This window comes from Rhodnius prolixus, unplaced genomic scaffold (genome assembly GCF_049639745.1).
Source record: "Rhodnius prolixus isolate KJV_2025 unplaced genomic scaffold, Rpr scaffold_14, whole genome shotgun sequence".
Classification (NCBI taxonomy): Eukaryota; Metazoa; Arthropoda; class Insecta; order Hemiptera; family Reduviidae; genus Rhodnius; species Rhodnius prolixus.
Genome location: NW_027411594.1, coordinates 11,140,220 through 11,159,302, shown reverse-complemented (window position 1 = coordinate 11,159,302; position 19,083 = coordinate 11,140,220). Strand labels below are relative to the sequence as shown.

At 32.2% G+C, this 19,083-nt stretch overlaps 2 protein-coding genes and 1 long non-coding RNA gene across 3 annotated transcripts in view; 2 read left to right on the top strand and 1 right to left on the bottom strand.

The window, feature by feature from the left end:
* The first annotated feature begins 2,071 nt into the window (after positions 1–2,071).
* Positions 2,072–19,083, top strand: part of LOC141451893 (MOXD1 homolog 1-like) — a 100,468-nt gene continuing 83,456 nt past the window's right edge. The window contains exons 1-2 of the mRNA XM_074123676.1: positions 2,072–2,876; positions 3,497–3,589. Of these exons, the coding sequence (XP_073979777.1) occupies positions 3,584–3,589 (6 nt within the window). The 5' untranslated portion in view covers positions 2,072–2,876; positions 3,497–3,583. The remainder of the gene's footprint in view (positions 2,877–3,496; positions 3,590–19,083) is intronic.
* LOC141451897 (uncharacterized) lies at positions 3,599–8,005 on the top strand. The gene is made up of 2 exons (XR_012457166.1): positions 3,599–4,202; positions 4,957–8,005. It is a non-coding gene; the product is annotated as an uncharacterized lncRNA (long non-coding RNA).
* Positions 7,396–19,083, bottom strand: part of LOC141451895 (zinc transporter ZIP1-like) — a 35,477-nt gene continuing 23,789 nt past the window's right edge. Inside the window, exon 2 of the mRNA XM_074123681.1 lies at positions 7,396–13,067. Within this exon, the coding sequence (XP_073979782.1) occupies positions 12,997–13,067 (71 nt within the window). The 3' untranslated portion in view covers positions 7,396–12,996. The remainder of the gene's footprint in view (positions 13,068–19,083) is intronic.

Sequence of the window (19,083 nt, the reverse complement as noted above, 5' to 3'; positions counted from 1 at the left end):
GTTGTAGTTACTTTTTTTGTAAACTACGTAGCGCCTAAACGCGAACCGATTTTCATGAATGAGGTGTCATTCAATTCGGAATTTTATGTAGATGTGCCTTTTGGGGGTCTCGACGCTGTACATCGAATGAGAGAGGAGTTAGCCCCCTTTATGTAAGGCCCCTTTCAAGATTATTATTACTAATTACTCTGTAAATTTTGGCCTGATTTTGTTAAAATTTGGTAGGATGTTAGGGTTAAGGCTCCCCTTTGTAACAATAAAGCGACGGTCTGCTCTTACACTTGTTAAGGGGAAGTATAGCAATCGTTTCAAATTATCAACGCGTGAACCGATTTTCGTGAATGAAGTGTCATATTATTCAAAATTTTATGTAGATTTGCATTTTAGAGGTCTCGACGCTGTGCATATTTGGGAGGGGAGTTCGCCCAATGTATGTAAGGCACCCTCCAATATTATTATTACTGATAACTCTGTAAATCTTAGCTCGAATTGATAAAATTTGGGAGGATGAAAGGGTTAGGGTTCCCCTGCATAACAGTAAAGCGATGGTCTGCTCTTACTTTATTATATTATATATGCGTTGTAGTTTTATTTTTTATATTTGACTAAACTAACTGACGGACTAAGGCCGCCAAGGCGGTCCCAAGCCCAGGTGAGAAAAGGTGAGGGGTCCGTCGAAGTTACTTATGTTTTAGGATCAAAAGGTGAACTATACGCAGGGCCAGGAGAGGGAGGATATATTCATAAATGTTTATGCTGTGTAAATATGTTATTGTTTGCAACCCTCTATAAAACTATAAATAAATCTATCCAAAAGGTACAAAAATCTCCTTAACAAAAACTTACAGTTTAAAATGTTAAGTATAAGGGTTGATTAAACGCCAAAATGCACACAAATCAGCAGGTAACCAACATTTTATTCATACTTCATTGATATTATTTAAGTAATTTTACTGCATTAACTTTTTATTAAATTTTTTAGAATTTATTAGATGTCGCAGACCCTTATGCTGGCTATTTCATTCATTATAAGTTTTTTGTTATAATTATGATAAATCACATATTACATACGTACATGCATGTTAATGTAGAAAAAGACAAAGTTAGAGTAGGCTACTGTCTTGAATTCGTCTTGCCGAAATAGTAAAATACTGGAATAATTAGCTGTCCTAAAAATATGCATATTTTATTTATTTTATATTACATATGTAGACGAAAATGGCCAGCATGAGGGTCTGTGACATCTAATAAATTCTAAAAAATTTAATAAAAAGTTAATGCAGTAAAATTACTTAAATAATATCAATGAAGTATGAATGAAATGTTGGTTACCTGCTGATTTGTGTGCATTTTGGCGTTTAATCAACCCTTATACTTAACATTTTAAACTGTAAGTTTTTGTTAAGGAGATATCTATGTTGTTGCAAAAAAATTACAGTCATAACGGAGGATTTGCCCTTTATTTTAAAGAAAATTTGGGAATTTTATCTTTTATAGAAAAAGAGAAAAAAATTATCAAAGTTGGGTGTTTTTCAACGTTACGCTTTTTCCTGCAGTTTTTGATGATCAACCCTTATACAACTGTCCTACCGGACAGTTTTAAAAAGCCGTTTTTTCTCATTTTCGGCAACTTTTTTCTCGAAATCTATTAGATCTGGGTTGTTACAGAAAAATTAGAGTTATAAAGGAGGGTTTGCCCTTTATTTTAAAGAAAATTTGGGAATTTTATCTTTTACAGAAAAAGTTTTAATTAGCTTTACAGGTCTCGCCTCTTGTCTGCTCGGCTACCGTGGCGCCTTCTTATTTAATTTAATCTGCTTGTATATTTACATTATACAAGTCCTAGCTTACACGCACTTATATGCTGTTTTCACCTTCTGCTACACTGACCCAAGCCACCATTCACTCCCCTTCTCCCTACAATCTTTATGTCGGTGCAAATCCATTCTCATATTTTTCATAGTTTAATCTTTTATACTCAAATTCTAAACCACAACTAACCCTTTTGAAATTTAATCCGCTCATTATCATTCAGTTTTCCTTTAAAATAAACTTTACCCACTGTCCTCTTTCAAAAGGCCCTGTTCACGAACTTCCGCGGAAAATGTTTCTTTCAAATAATATTTATTTCCCATTACTTGCAATAATAATATTTCACAGTACGCTTCAATGAAAAATATTGTGCTCATTTTTTCTTAAAATTTTAAAAACTACTTTCAATAAAGTAATACTTTTCTCCCAATTACACTTTTTTTCTAATTATGTACTCATATAAACTAACTTACTCTCCTACCAGTTTCCTAATATTCTTTTCATACTCCAATTAATATAATAGTCACTTTTTCCCATTCACCACTCCTCAAAAAAGTTATTTTCCATCAATATTTAAGCATTCAAAATACCCTTTCAATACTAATTCATTTACACACTCTGGAAAGCGGGACCTATCAGGTTATTAGAAAAACTAGCAGATGCTAGCTTGTTCAACTTCACTCTCCAAGCAGTGTGAGCGATTGCTCATATACAACTATTTAACTTCTACCCTTTTCAACCGCGTTACCTCACTTTCGTGGCCACATACTTTTTAACTTCTGCTCGCCGGCCATAAAACGATATTTTCTTTCTCTATCCAATACAACCTCTGAGCACTTGCTAACAGCTGTTGTATGAAAATCTAGATACGCGGCCAGCGCTCACCGTGGTCACACCATTAAATTATGCAAGTGGCGTTCACCATTAAACTGTTATCTGACATTGACGTAAACTTTTTTTACTTTCTAAACGTTTAAAAGAGCTTTAATCTTTGTTTAACAATATTCTGTACCTTTTAATAATAATGACCTTTTTCAGAACTTCAAAAACATAAACGATTACAAGTAAGTTTTACTTTTCTCATTCGTATCATTTTTAACTAATAATTTCCCTTTTCTATTCCCTCAATTCTTAACCTCAATAAATACATATCTCTTACCAATGAAATAATAGTCAAATAAAAATTTGACAAATTTAATCAATTTATCTTTAAAGTGGAGAATAGCCGAAATTCTACTACTCTTCACAAAAAGGCACCTTCTCTTTCTACTTAATCAATAAATTTACCTTTAAACAATAGTGCAGATTCTAATAATGTTCACATAAAGGGACTTTTTCCTACTTTTTATTGACCATTTTCTATAATTTTTTTCTGTTTTTTGTTTCTCATCAACTTCTTTACCTTCTCTTCAATTAATTTCACTTTTGGGGTGTTTATTTTATTTCTACTACACACCTCAAATTCATTTTAATAAACGCATATTATTTCAGATGTCCATCACTACAACCAAACAAACTCACTTTCTTTCACATTTCTTTCATCACATCACTTTTCACGCTAAATATTAATTCACTCAATAATGTGTACTCCACAACATTGTAATGAGATAGTCGTCATTAGTCCTATACCAGGTACCCATTCATTACTTTTATTAAATTTATCACGTCTTCTATTTAATCACAGGTTTTCACCGTTTTTGGAGTTTCTTTGACAAACAAATGTGAAGATAGGTTCATTAAATTTTACTCTCGCAATACACCAAACTTACTTATGCAGGTAAGTCTAAATTTACATTCATTCCTCAAATGCTATTTTTTTTTTAAAGTATTATCAGTGAAATACTATATCTACTGCCTTTTTTCTACTACATGCTTTCTCTTATAATTATTCCTTTTCTTACACTTCTCTATCCTCTCCTTTCTTTTACCATTACTTCTTTTATTTCTCTACTTTAAAGTATTTATTATCTATTATCCAAGGTTATGCTTCATACTTTCTCTATCTCTTATACTTTAAGTAACCATCACAATTTTAGTCTCATTACTCTATTTTCTCATACCATTAACCTGCCATGTAGCTCTTTTAACCATGCAACATTTATACATGTTACCCTTACACTCTTTTCTATTCTGTTTGATTAATTACATAGTGTTTGCGCTAATAAATTTTTCAATTTTTGTATGTCTATTATAAATACCAAATACATCATGAAAAAATTATAGCAGCTTTCTATGAGAATATGCTTTACTCATCTTCTATTCTCCCCAGCACCTAGAATCAAAAGTATCTTACTTTTACTAAACTATATCTAAATTCCTTTCACCTCTTAACATTAAAAAGCACAGGTAGCTTTGAAATTAGAGAGCAACTGAGTCACACATTAAACCAGGTAAATATTTAATTTTTTTAAATGTTTAATTTTCTATTTGTCTCAAATCATAATTCATCCATCAATGAGTAACTTTCACCAATACCTTCCAAATCAACTCACACGCTTTCCTAATCCATTTCTTCAACAAACTCTTCAACACACAGCACCCTTCTTTATACATTGATGCTTCACGCAAAAACTACTTTTTCTACTCCAAAATATAACTAACCTTCATATACTTGTTTTATGTACATAAGGTATGCATACATCACGCATTTCAAGGTACACATGTATATTTACTTTTTTTAACCAAGTTCACTTCTTTTTAAAATAGGCATTCCAATCAAACTCGTTGCACCTTTGGATTCTTTCCCTTGAACCGAATCCTTTCTAATTACTCAATTGCAGTGCATCCTGTAAAGCACATTTCTCTTAATGTATCCTCCTTTTTTAGCCCTTTAGTTTCATTCTTTTGAGAGCTTTTTAGTTAGTTACTGTTTTCTAATCGTTCATCTTTTCCTCCTGAAAGATTATTAGTTTCTCACAATTTAATTTCACGCAAGATTCAACCAAGCACGAAATTATTTACAATATTTCTCTCATTCAAGTCAACTTTCTCACATTTTACTGCCGTTCCACGCACCATAATCACTTTCCATCACGATTTCTTGCTCTAAACTGAAAAACTAGTGAATGAAACTACTTTCCTTCATTTTCTTTTCTTTTTTTTCCTCTCTCATCAATTTATCTAATTTCACTATCATCCTTGCAGAACTGCAATTAATTCTCCGGCAACAGTTCTCCAACAAATTCAATTTTTCATCTAATATCAATCCATCTAATTATGCACCTGCAAGACCTGCAGATTATCAGAGTCCCTGCCAGCTGTTGCAATGATTCTTCAGTATTTACTTCAGTCATAATTTATGCAACAATAATTGTAGGATTCAAGTAAGTTCTTAAATTTACACATTTACATATTCCAATTTTTCCATTACATTTTAAATAACTCCATTTATATTTACCATTTGATGGTAAAATAAGTAACATTACCATATAATCTAAGCCTCCAGCTCAATTAATCCATTCATTTTAATTGCTCTCTTCCTTCATTCATTCATAGGAAACGCTTTCTTCAATAATCATCCTACTATTTCTTCCATTACTCTCTGCATTTCCATGAATTTACAGCCAACTGTAAAAACAACTAAACAATCAAAAACCCATTTCCCTCATTAAGCTAGCTAATCCTTTCAACAAGCACACTAACTTTTTTTCCCCTATATGTTGTTACATACTTAAGGACAAAAAGAAAAATCTATCCAAACGGTACAAAAATCTCCTTAACAAAAACTTACAGTTTAAAAAGTTAAGTATAAGGGTTGATTAAACGCCTAAAGGTACACAAATCGGCAAGCACCCATTTCATTAATATTTCATTGTTATCATTTAAGTAATTTTACAGCATTAACTTTTCATTAATATTTTTTTTGAATTTATTAGATGTCACAGACTCTTATGCTGGCCATTTTCATCTACAAAATATTTGTTCAGTAAAGAGTAGCACACTATTTAGCTCAGATTGACTGTAACATCTAATAATCAATAATAATCAAACTATTGATCACAGTTAAAACAAGTTGTAAAAAATCAAAAAAATTCTTTAAAAAAAAAAAATGGTTACACCATCACCAATGATTTTGTTTTTTTAATTTATTTTATGTTAATTTTTACAAGAAATAGTCGGTTTATGTTCATTCTTCGATTACCTAAATTGATTCTTACTATACTTTATGTAGTGGTCAAGCGATATTAATAATAGGTAATAATTAAACTGGGTTAATATTAAATAATGTAGTTTTCTTCAATTACATTCTTAATCCAGATGTACTTCCCACAATTTTATGTATAAAATAGGCAAAGATATATTCATATTTTTAGGACACCTAAGTAATAAAGTATTTTACTAAAAGTAAAATTATAGGGACTACATTACATCTCAATTGAGAATGAATAATTATTGTTGAATAATTGATTTGTTATTAACTGTGTGTAATTTGTGCTCTCGAATACTTCTGTACGACGAATTGAAGATTCAAATTTTGTTTTATCTCGGTGATTCAAATTTCAACAGTAACAAACTCTAACTTTGCTTTTTCCTATTTTAATGTGCATGTGCGTAAAGGGTATAATAAAGATCAATCAGAAGAATAATTTGGAATTCAGTTAAAGTGCCTATTTATTTATGAAGATGTAATGAACATTTTATCATTATTATAACAAAAAAATTATTATAGTGAACTGGCTAGGCCAGCATAAGGGTCTGTGAAACATCTAATAAATTAAAAAAAATATTAATGAAAAGTTAATGTAGTAAAATTACTTAAATGATATCAATGAAATGTTGGGTACTTGCTGATTTGTGCACCTTTTGCTGTTTAAACAAAACCCTTATACTTAACTTTTTAAACTGTAAGCTCTTGTTAAGGAGATCTATCAATGAAAGTTCCAATTTTATGGAGAGTTGTTCTTTCGAAAGAAATGTTTTCCATTCTTATTCCCTGGTTAGTAAGTGCCCACAATGATATTTTACTTTTAGAGAGCGACTTTTCCTCCATTGTTTTTAAAAGGTAGAATTCTTCCTTCGGTGGATAAAGTTCGCTGCTTGGGACTCTATTTGGACTCACTTGGAATGTACATACTAAACCTAAGAGACAGGAACTAAACCGACGTTACAAACTGCTCTCTCGATTACTCGATAAACGTTCCCAACTTACTCTAGACAATTAAGTGCTCATCTACAACACTATACTGAAACCTTTTGTGGACTTACAGAATAGAAGTGTGGGACTCTACCAAGCGCTCTAATTATAACCGACTCTACAAACACTCCAATCCAAAATTCTTCGCAGAATCACTAAAGCTCCATTTTACATTTCTAACCAAACCATTCACATAGATCTCAATGTTCCTTTTGTACGCGGCCTCATCACATCTCGGTACACAAAATTTTATAAGTCTCTCCATTACAATTTATTAATCCAAGAACTTTCTTCCCAATCCATTCCTGGGAATCCCAATAGAAGACTGTGACGCCGGTGGCCATCTACTGATGGAGTAAAATTTATTTATTATTTTTTCTTTGTAAATTTGTAAATTTCCCCCCCTCTGTTCTCATTCAGTCTCTATTCTCGGCGCTATTACCTTGCTAATTAATCGCATTTCGCTCAACTCAATTTGTAAATATCCCTCTCTCTTCTCATTCAGTCTCTATTCTCGGCGCTATTACCTTGCTAATTAATCGCATTTCGCTCAACTCAATTTGTAAATATCCCTCTCTTCTCATTCAGTCTCTATTCTCGGCGCTATGCTAATTAATCGCATTTCGCTCAACTCAATTTGTTCACTATTCCTTATCACATTTACAATCTATCGCCTGCATATATCTCATTGCTCACAGCTTGAAAACATCTCGGTGGGTTATCAGTGGGACAACTGCTCCTCTCTTGTGCTCATCATTTCCCTTTATCACATTTACTAGATGCTAATTTTGCAGTTGTAAATTTTTCAATAAGTGAATTAAAAAAAAAAATAGTAAAATAAAAAATCTTGTTTAACTTTAAGTAAATGTTATTTGTATATATTTCTTTTTACAAGGCAAATTTACTTTCTAAAATAATGTTTTTTAGCTTTTTCTAAGTTTTGATCATTTTTGTTTCTCTGTTAGAAATGTTTGTTTCGTAACATGTTTGTAAAGATTTTATGTAACTATGTTATAAAAAAAAGTCTATACTTTTAAAAAATAAAAAACCCATTAATAATATATTTTTTATTTTCCCTTTAAATCTCTAAGTTAATACTATTAAGAAAAAACAAAAAGAAAAAATGGAACTTTTCTCATAATTTCACTGCAATGCTGCAGTTTCTGTATGTCACAGTTAATTTTAAGGCTAATTATACTTTAGCCTTAAATTATTGAACATTTTTCATCCATCTATTTTGAAAAATTAATATTAAAAACCATTGGAAATAGAACATGTCTCCTAATTACTCTGTGTTGCTGCTGTTTCTATATTTGATAGTTAATATTAAACCAATGCTATATTGTACATATTTGGTCGATCTATTTTAAATAAGAACAAGTAAAAACCATTAGAATAAGTAGAAATTGTCTCTTAATTTCTCTGGAATATTCATGTTACCGTATTCTATAGCTAATATTAAGGTCAATGTTTATTGTGTTCGTTACGTCAATCTATTTGAAAAACAAGACTTGAAATACATAAGAAAAAGAAGAAATGTGTATCCAAAATTCAGTGGAATGCTGCGGTTGCAGTTTTCTTTATTGTTTGTTCGAGTATTAAGTGTAGTTTTGGGGTCGATCTATTTTGAACGAGAAGTAAAAAACTATTGGAAAAAGTGGATCTTTTGTTCTAATTTCCCAGGAAGGCTGCTCTCTCTGTATTTGATAGTTAATATTATTTATTTAACACACTGTTTTAATACAAACATGTATGTGACAGTGGGATTGATCCTGATAGTTAATATTAACGACAATACATCAAGGGTCTATCTAATGAGAAACAAGAATAATAACCATTCATAAAAGTAAATCTATTCCCTTAATTTCAGTGGAAGGCCGCTGTTTCTGCAATTAATAGTTAATATTAAGGACAACGCGATATTGTGCATGTTCAGTTGATCTATTTTGAAAAACGAGACTAAAATCCATATGAAAAAGAAATTTTCTCTTTTTTTCACTGGAATACTTATGTTTCCGCTTTCGAAAGTTAATATTAAGGCCATTACTAGATTGTACATGATGGGTCGATCTATAATGAAAAACCAGAAGTAAGAACCAATGGAAAAAGAGAATCTTTTCCCCTAACTGCTTCGGAGTACTGTGTTTCAGCATTAGATTTTAAATAATAAGGCCAACACAAGATTGTGCATCATGGGTCGATCTATTTTGAAAAACAAGTAGTAAAAACCATTGGAACGGATGGAACTTTCTCCAAATTTCACAGCAATGCTGCTGTTTCTGTATTTGACTGGTAATACGACTCGTAATAAGGCCAATTCTGGATTGTACATTTTGGGTTGATCTTTTTTAAAAGTGAAGAAGTATAAACTATTGGGGAAAAAACAGAAATTATCTATAACCTTTTATTATTATAATTAGCTAGATATAATATTTGCCTGCCATATCATGCCTGGCTACCGTATAATATAAAATTAGTTGGATTCTTTACGTAAAGTTCTCCGCTTTATTTATTTAAATCAAGGTTTCCGTTTTATTTGTATACCATATACGCCGTTTTCTTTTACTTTTGTGTCTAGTATTATTGCCTGAAAGAATATTGATTTCATTTACTATTTTTTCAGTTATTCTGTTTATTAAATTTATTAATTAATTTATTTATTTATTAATGATTTATTAATCATTTTAAAATTTGTTATAAAACTTGTTTTATATTGTATTCTATTTTATTCTAAATAAGCTATGTGAACTCATTGCTATAAGTAGTGTGCTCTTAAAGCAATAAATTCATTCATCCATATATATATATATATATATATATATATATATATATAAAAGTAATAATATATATATATATATATAAAAGTAATAACCATTCGACAAAGTTCACTGCAATGCCGTTGAAGTTTCAAAAATTGCTTGCAGATTGCTTCGGCAGAGTAGGAGAATAATTGTATACGGTAAGGGCTCTTGGTTATATCAGCATAACATGTGCGAATAAATTTGGTATTAAATATTTTTTCAAATTAAACAAAAAAAAATTCTAGTATGTCCTCTCCTCAATACTTTTTATTTTAATGGTAAATAAAGACGGCCAACATGGCAGGTACATCAGCTAGTCTTTCAACACCGCTTAATCTACAACATAGACTACAATGCAAATCGAACTGAACCACGTCTTGAGTAAAACGCTTAACTTTGTTACCTTAACACTTAATCTGTAATACTGTATTTTTGCTACAGTTCGCGGTCGATAGGTTGCTCGATGCCTTCGCATTTTGTTAGGGTGAATATCACCAGAATAAAGAAACGTATTTTTAAATTTTTCTGCGATTTTCAATTATTTATGAATTTCTTTTTTTTAAATTTATTTCGTTATTTACTATCTATATATACATATATACAATAGGTAAATAGGAAGAATGAAAGATAAATGGATGCGTGAAAGGCAGGAGGAGAGAAACTACCCAGTGATAGCACTTTCTACAGGATATAATGATTTTTAGGTCTTCAGACTGCAAGAAAGTCATGGGGCCACTGGCGATTCAGTTTTAGAGATGTCAGAGGAGGCGAAAGACAGTACTAGAGGATTGGAGCAAGTGGAGAGAGCAGTATGGAATTTTTGGTATTTAGCCTTGGCGAGTTGGTGTACGAAGGAAATGTTGAAGTCGTTGTGAAGAGTGAGGTTACTCACGTAGAAAGGAGCGTCAGCTATCTATCGGAGTAGTTTTGAAATGTCTGTATTACAGTCCGTATGTTTGTAGGTTTGGCTGAACCCTACAGCTCTAGTCCGTAAGTCCACATAGGTTTGAGGATAGTTTTGTACATTAAGCGTTTGAGTTCAATGGGTAATTTGGAGCGTCGTCCAAGTAGTCTGTAGAGCAGTTTCGCCATTGCTTGTCTTTAAGTCCACGTGAGTCGTTTGTCTATGTAGGGCCCAAGGTAGCGCACCAGATCTGTACAAGGAGTAGGATTGCTGTCGAAGAAGACAGGTGGACAGGAGCTCCGTCCGAGAGTAAACGTGGCATGCTGGCATTTCTGTGGGTTCATTTCAATCCGCCACTTCTTTGATCATGTATGAATTTCATCATAAATAAATTAGCTGTTTCAACTACTTATATTTATTTTACTGTTCATTAGAACCTACATAATTTTCCTAGTCATACTGTACACAACACTGTCCACCCCACAATAAATTATTCGAAATAAGAATGCAACAAAGAAATTTAATACAGTCAATTCTTTAAAATTAATGATATAATATTAATGACAAAGCTACTAGAAATGCAAAAGAAAGCATTCTTACCAAACATTAAACAATTTTTCATTATTATAATAATAATATACATATATATATATATATATATATATATATATATATATATATATATATATATATGGAAACAAATAACTATTTAAATATAATCGGCCTTGTAACATCATTAGTACATTCGACGTCTTGCAATTTATAGATAATGTAAGGCGAAGATAGATTGAGGGTTATTGGGGCGATATGTTCAGGGCAAGATGTAGCGAGTACATGTATTATACTCTTGGCACAAAATAAATGACAAGACAGATCATGAAAATGTAAAATTGTAATTGTCACTCGATGTGCTTTGATGGCATGAGAGATGCTAATCGAAGTATCCGCCAAGTTATGCCATCTTTACTTACCATTACCCTATTTGACTAGTTTTTCTCTTCTTATTATTACATTATTTCAATATTCACAACTTTGGTACAAGTATTATAAATTATATTATTTAAATTTCAGATTTTTTACATTCTCTTTTGTAGCACATCAAGAATAAAACCTGATGATTATTTACAAATGATTAAATGCCGTAAACAACAAAACTGTACACACGTTCGTACGCAATTTAATTCATAATACGAGTATTTAGAATTTGCGTTAAGAAAAAAAAAAAAAATTTATAAATTAAATAAATAAATGCATTAATTAATTTTAGCCCTATCCATTAACTCTGGCTTCTGGGAGTGGAAGCTAGCGAGAGTCTAAGGAGCCACCATCCTCCTTCTCCTAAACTGAACGAAATTAGTTTTATTTTCCCTTACTAGCAATGTATTGCTGTCATGCCGTAATTTTCATTTACATTTTCTCTGAAATGTAATCTCCTCTGCTCAAGAAGTAGTTTTCTTAGAAAATGGGTGTGTGTCCGTGTTTAAGTTTATAAAATCGTAGTAACCTCGGAAATAATGTTGTATCAAACACTTTATCTCGACGATTTACTTTATTGCGTTCATTTGTCTGCAAAAATTAGTTTTAGCACAGTTCTGAGAGTCAGATCCCTCTAATGTGTCGTTTCAATATGATGTATGGTTTTAAAAATAGTACATTGTTAAGAAGAATTAATTATTGTTATATTATTAATTAGAGACTAAAGTCGAACACGGAGACCTTGCGGGCAAGACCAAGAGTTAATTTTCCCTTTTCTTTTCAAATCGCTATATTCTCCATATCAGTGAGAATTGGCCATACTACTGACCATGATCCAGGACCCAGCCATTATTGTAATGCATTGCACACGCGTCCCTACCTCCGTCAAGCTACAGGTTTGCCCGTCAAGCGAACCTCCTCAATCCTCCATTACTGCTTTCTCTAGGATAGTTTGTGCAATCATCAATATTTTGCTTTAATATCATTGTAAATATCAAAATATATTCGAAAGCAAGTACAGAAGTCCGATTAGAACCCGCTTACATCCTCAGGACGCTATTTATTACAGTCATTCCACTTCTAGATCCTTCTAAATAGAGTTTGCAAGATCTTCGGAAAAAATGAGTGCAGGGAGTAGCCAGTCGATAATGTTTAGCTGTTTAATAAAGCTGAACAACAAATTTTGCTCTTGATCAATTAGATTTTAGCAATTCAGTATAGAAATACGGTAGATAGAAGGCTTTACGACCTCTCCCAAGAAACCAGAGTCCAAAACAGATATACAAAATAAATTGATGGCTAATTTTTCCAAAGAACGACCACTGGCTAAGTATCCTGTATCTTGTTCGTTAGTGTGAGAGGTGAAATTTTCATCTGGCCTGATGATGGTGGTGGTGGTGGCGATGGTGGTGGGGTTGGTCCACAGAGTGGGAGTGTCCGCCTGCAACATAAGAGTCTTTTAGTGGTGGGCCAAACCAATTTTTGTCGAGATGAGAGCCCTACAAATCAACTTGCAACAAAGAATTACAAGTCATATTTCGTTCTGCGATTCAATAATACCCTAATGAATGTTAGGCTTTAACATAAATTGTGTTGATGATAGTGAATGTTGAATTTTAGAGAATTATGCTAAATATTTTTTATTTCCGTTTTAGATTTTTGTTTAAAGTCTGATGCAACAATTAACAAAAAATTATTACGGGCAGCATCTGACAGGCTCCTAAGTAACATAACCTTTCTGAGTCAGTCACTTCGTTAATCGGTTATGGGCAGCCATTGACAGTGCTTCTTAAAAAAATTAACACGAGAATCGAGTCCAGTTACTCGTTGTTCACTGCTAACAAACTCTTTAAAGTTTTTAAAATAAATAATTAATTTTGCTCTCGTTCACAACCAGCTTCATACATCGAAATGTCGCTTTTAAGTAAATCAACTGCATCAGTTCTTCTGTAACTAATGGATTAACTAGTTTTCAATGCATACTGTGTCTTTTCAAAATTCAAATACTGATTTTATTTAATAACCTAATGCTAACATAATGAGTCAATATAAATATTGGTCGTCCTACTAGACAGTTTTATAAGGTCTAATGTTTCATAATGTTTTTAAAGAGCACTATTAAGCGGTTCCAGTAAAAAAAATTAACGGACTAGCACCAAGAACATGTACAGAGGTCTGTGGCAATCCTTTTGCTTTAGCCTTGAAACGTTAGGTGATCGAGCAATTAGACAAATAAGTACACATGTAAATGTTATTTAAATAAGTTTGAGTGTATTTTGATTAAAACTGTCCGGTAGGACAGTTGTATAAGGGTTGACCATCAAAAACTGCACGAAAAAGCGTAACGTTGAAAAACACCCAACTTTGACAATTTTTTTCTCTTTTTCTATAAAAGATAAAATTCCCAAATTTTCTTTAAATCTTACTCCAAACCCTCCTTCATAACTGTAATTTTTTTGCAACCACCCAGATCTAATAGGTTTCGAGAAAAAAGTTGCCGAAAATGAGCAAAAACCGCTTTTTCAAAAAATGTTCTTGTTCTTGTTCTTCTTCTTCTTGTTCTTGTTGTTCTTGTTGTTACCTTTTTTGTAAACAACGTAGCGCCTAAACGCGTGAACCGATTTTCATGAATGCGGTGTCATTCGATTCGGAATTTTATGTAGATGTGCCTTTTGGGGGTCTCGACCCTGTACATCGTATGGGAGAGGAGTTAGCCCCCTTTATGTAAGGCCCCCTCCAAAATTATTATTACTAATTACTCTGTAAATCTTGGCCCGATTTCGATAAAATTTGGTAGGATGATAGGGTTAGGGCTCCCCTACGTAACATTAAAGCGGCGATCAGCTCTTACACTTGTTAAGGGGAAGTATAGGAATCGTTTCAAATTATCGACACGTGAACCGATTTTCATGAATGAAATGTCATTCGAATCGAAATTTTGTACAGATTTGCACTTTAAAAGTCTCGACGCCGTGCCTCACAAGGAGGGGAGTTTGCCCCACCCAAATAAGGCCCTTTCTAAAACTATTATTACCAATATTTCTATAACGCTTAGTCCGATTTTGATAAAATTCAGCTCGAATAAGTGGTTAAAGCTCCTCTACATTGCTGATGCTCTTGCACCTACTAAGAGAAAGTACTGCAATCGTTTAAATTATCAATGAGTGAACCGATTTAAATCAATGAATTGTCGTTCGATTAAAAAATCTTTGCCTCTTTGCCTAGAAGTTCTGCAATCGCAGTTTATTTTTCTTACTCCTCTTAAAAGGAAGTAATGAAATCGCAGTTCAATTTTGCTATTCACGCACAAATACCTTCCTATGTTATTCAAAACGCTTTTTCAAGAAAAGTTGTTACCTAGGATGGTTTGGGGGACCTTAACGATAATCATTCTTTAAAAAGATCTCTCTAGTGGTAGTTACGGTTCCGACTTACCATCTTATCAGGTTATAATGATAGAATTGCTTATTCCAAATTTAAAAAATCTGTAAAGCAGATATGTAACTTTGTAAAATAGACAAAAAGGAAAATCTATCCAAAAGGTACAAAAATCTCTTTAACAAAAACTTACAGTTTAAAATGTTAAGTATAAGGGTTGATTAAACGCCAAAAGGTACACAAATCAGCAAGCACTCAAAATTTCATTAATTCTTCATTAATATTTAAGTAATTTTACTGCATTAATATTCATTAATATTTTTTAGAATTTATTAGATGTCACAGACCCTTATGCTGGCCACTTCATTTATAATATTTTTTTGTTATAATTATGATAAATCACACATATGTACATGCATGTTAAAGTAGAAAAAGACAAAGTTAGAGTAGGCTACTGTCTTGAATTCGTCTTACCGAAATATTCGAGAGCACAAATAACACACAGTTATAACAAGTAGATTATTCAACAACAATTATTGATTTCTCTATTTTAATTTAATTTTACTTATAGTAAAATACTGGAATAATTAGCTGTCCTAAAAATATACATATCTTATTTACTTTATTTTACATATTACATTTTTTTTTATAAAAAAAAGTTTTGAATTTTTTAGCCTCATAATTTTTTTTTATTTTTTATAACGTTTTTCTTTTTAACCTGAATTTAATAGTTTGATTATTATAAATAACTAGATATTACAGTCAATCTACAGTGCTACTTGAACAAATATTTTGTAGACGAAAATGGCCAGCATAAGGGTCTGAGACATCTAATAAATTCTAAAAAATATTAATGAATATTAATGCAGTAAAATTACTTAAATATTAATGAGGAATTAATGAAATTTTGAGTGCTTGCTGATTTGTGTACCTTTTGGCGTTTAATCAACCCTTATACTTAACATTTTAAACTGTAAGTTTTTGTTAAAGAGTAAGTATACAGCTATAACTTTTTAAACTGCAAGTTTTTGTTAAGGGGATTAAAACTGTCCGGTAGGACAGTTGTATAAGGGTTGATTAAAACTGTCCGGTAGGACAGTTGTATAAGGGTTGATTAAAACTGTCCGGTAGTATAAGAGTTGACCATCAAAAACTGCACGAAAAAGCGTAACGTTGAAAAACACCCAACTTTGACAATTTTTTTCACTTTTTCTATAAAAGATAAAATTCCCAAATTTTCTTTAAAATATAGAGCAAATCCTCCTTTATAACTGTAATTTTTTTGCAACCACCCAGATCTAATAGGTTTCGAGAAAAAAGTTGCCGAAAATGAGCAAAAACGGCTTTTTCATTCAAAAAATGTTCTTGTTCTTGTTCTTCTTGTTGTTACCTTTTTTGTAAACAACGTAGCGCCTAAACGCGTGAACCGATTTTCATGAATGAGGTGTCATTCGATTCAATATTTTATGTAGATGTGCCTTTTGGGGGTCTCGACGCTGTACATCAAATGGGGGAGGAGTTAGCCCCCTTTATGTAAGGCCCCCTCCAAAATTATTATTACTAATTACTCTGTAAATCTTGGCCCGATTTTGATAAAATTTGGTAGGATGATAGGGTTAGGGCTCCCCTACTTAACATTAAAGCGGCGATCAGCTCTTACACTTGATAAGGGGAAGTATAGCAATCGTTTCAAATTATCGACACGTGAACCGATTTTTATGAATGAAGTGTCATTCGAATCGAAATTTTATACAGATTTGCACTTTAAAAGTCTCGGCACCGTGCCTCATAAGGAGGGGAGTTTGCCCCACCCAAATAAGGCCCTTTCTAAAACTATTATTACCAATATTAAAACTGTCCGGTAGGACAGTTGTATAAGGGTTGACCATCAAAAACTGCACGAAAAAGTGTAACGTTGAAAAACACCCAACTTTGACAATTTTTTTCTATTTTTCTATAAAAGATCTTTAACAAAAACTTACAGTTTAAAATGTTAAGTATAAGGGTTGATTAAACGCCAAAAGGTACACAAATCAGTAAGTACCCAACATTTCATTAATACTTCATTGATATTATTTTAAGTAATTTTACTACATTAATTTTCATTAATATTTTTTTGAATTTATTAGATGTTTCACAGACCCTTATGCTGGCCATTTTAATCTACACAATATTTGTTCAAGTAGAACACCATTTAACTTAGATTGACTGTAATAAGATAAATAAGATATGCATATTTTTATGACAGCTAACATAATTATTCCAGTATTTTACTATAAGTAAAATTAGAGGGACTAAATTAAATTACAATTGAGAAATGAATAATTATTGCTGAATAATTTACTTGATATTACCTACGCGTTATTTGTGCTCACGAATACTTCGGAAAGACGAATTCTAGACTGAAATATTGTTTTAAATCCGTGATTCAAATTTAAATAGTAGCCGACTCTGCCTTTGTCTTTTTTTTCTTTAACGTGCATTGACATACATACGATATATGTGACTATTCAGAATAAAGAGCATAATAAAGATAAATCAGAAGAATAATTTGGAATAAAGCTAAAATAAAGTTCCTATTTAATTACGAAAATATAATATACATTTTATCATAATTATAACAAAAAAATAAAATATTATGAATGAACAAAGGGAAGGGATTAGCTATGCGGTTAGCATATTGGATTCCCACGTGGAGGTTCCGGGTTCGAATCCAGCTGCTGACCCTTAGATTTTCTCTTTCTAAGAGCTTCTTACAGCTCACTGTCCGGGTGATGGACAGAGTTGTCTGTAACGAGAGAACACTGTCCGGAGGCCGGCAGTGCACTGAAAAAAGCTGCGAGCGCCAATAACCGCAGATTGTTGAAGTTGTTGAAGCGACTTAAATCATAAAAAAAAAGAAAAAGAAAATGAATGAACTGGCCAGCATAAGGGTCTGTGAAACATCTAATAAATTCAAAAAAATATTAATGAAAATTAATGTAGTAAAATTACTTAAAATAATATCAATGAAGTATTAATGAAATGTTGGGTACTTACTGATTTGTGTACCTTTTGGCGTTTAATCAACCCTTATACTTAACATTTTAAACTGTAAGTTTTTGTTAAAGAGATTTTTGTACCTTTTGGACAGATTTTCTTTTTTGTATGTTTTGCAAAGTTACATATCTGCTTTACAGATTTTATTAAAATTGGGAATAATAAATTTAATTTTATCATTATAACCTGAAAGGTGTTAAGTCGGAGTTACTACCACTGGACAGATCTTTTTAAAGAATGATTATAGTTGCGGTCCCCAAGCCATCCACAATAACAATTTTTTTGAGAAAGCGTTTTGAATAAAATAGGAAGGTAATTTGTACGTAAATAGCAAAATTAAACTGCGATTTCAGTACTTCCCTTTAAGAGGAGTAAGAAAAATAAACTGCGATTACAGTATTTCTCCCTAAAAGGCAAAGAGGCAAAGATTTTGAATCGAACTACAATTCATTGATGAAAATCGGTTCACTCATTGAAAATTTTAACGATTGCAATACTTCCTCTTAGTAGGTGTAAAAGCATGATGGCACTTCACAGCCACGTAGAGGAGCTTTAACCACTTCTTCTTACTAAATTTTATCAAAATCGGACTAACCGTTATAGAAATATTGGTAATAATAGTTTTAGAAAGGGCCTTACTTGGGTGGGGCAAACTCCCCTCCTTATGAGGCACAGCGTCGAGACTTTTAAAGTGCAAATCTGTACAAAATTTCGATTCGAATGACACTTTATTCATGAAAATCGGTTCACGTTTCGATAATTTGAAACGATTGCTATACTTCCCCTTAACAAGTGTAAGAGCAGATCGTCGCTTTAATGTTACGTAGGGGAGCCCTAACCCTGTCATCCTACCAAATTTTATCAAAATCGGGCTAAGATTTACAGAGTAATTAATGATAATAATTTTGGAGGGGGCCTTACATAAAGGGGGCTAACTCCTCTCCCATTCGATGTGCAGCATCGAGACCCCCAAAAGGCACATCTACATAACATTCCGACTCGAATGACACCTCATTCATGAAAATAGGTTCACGCGTTTA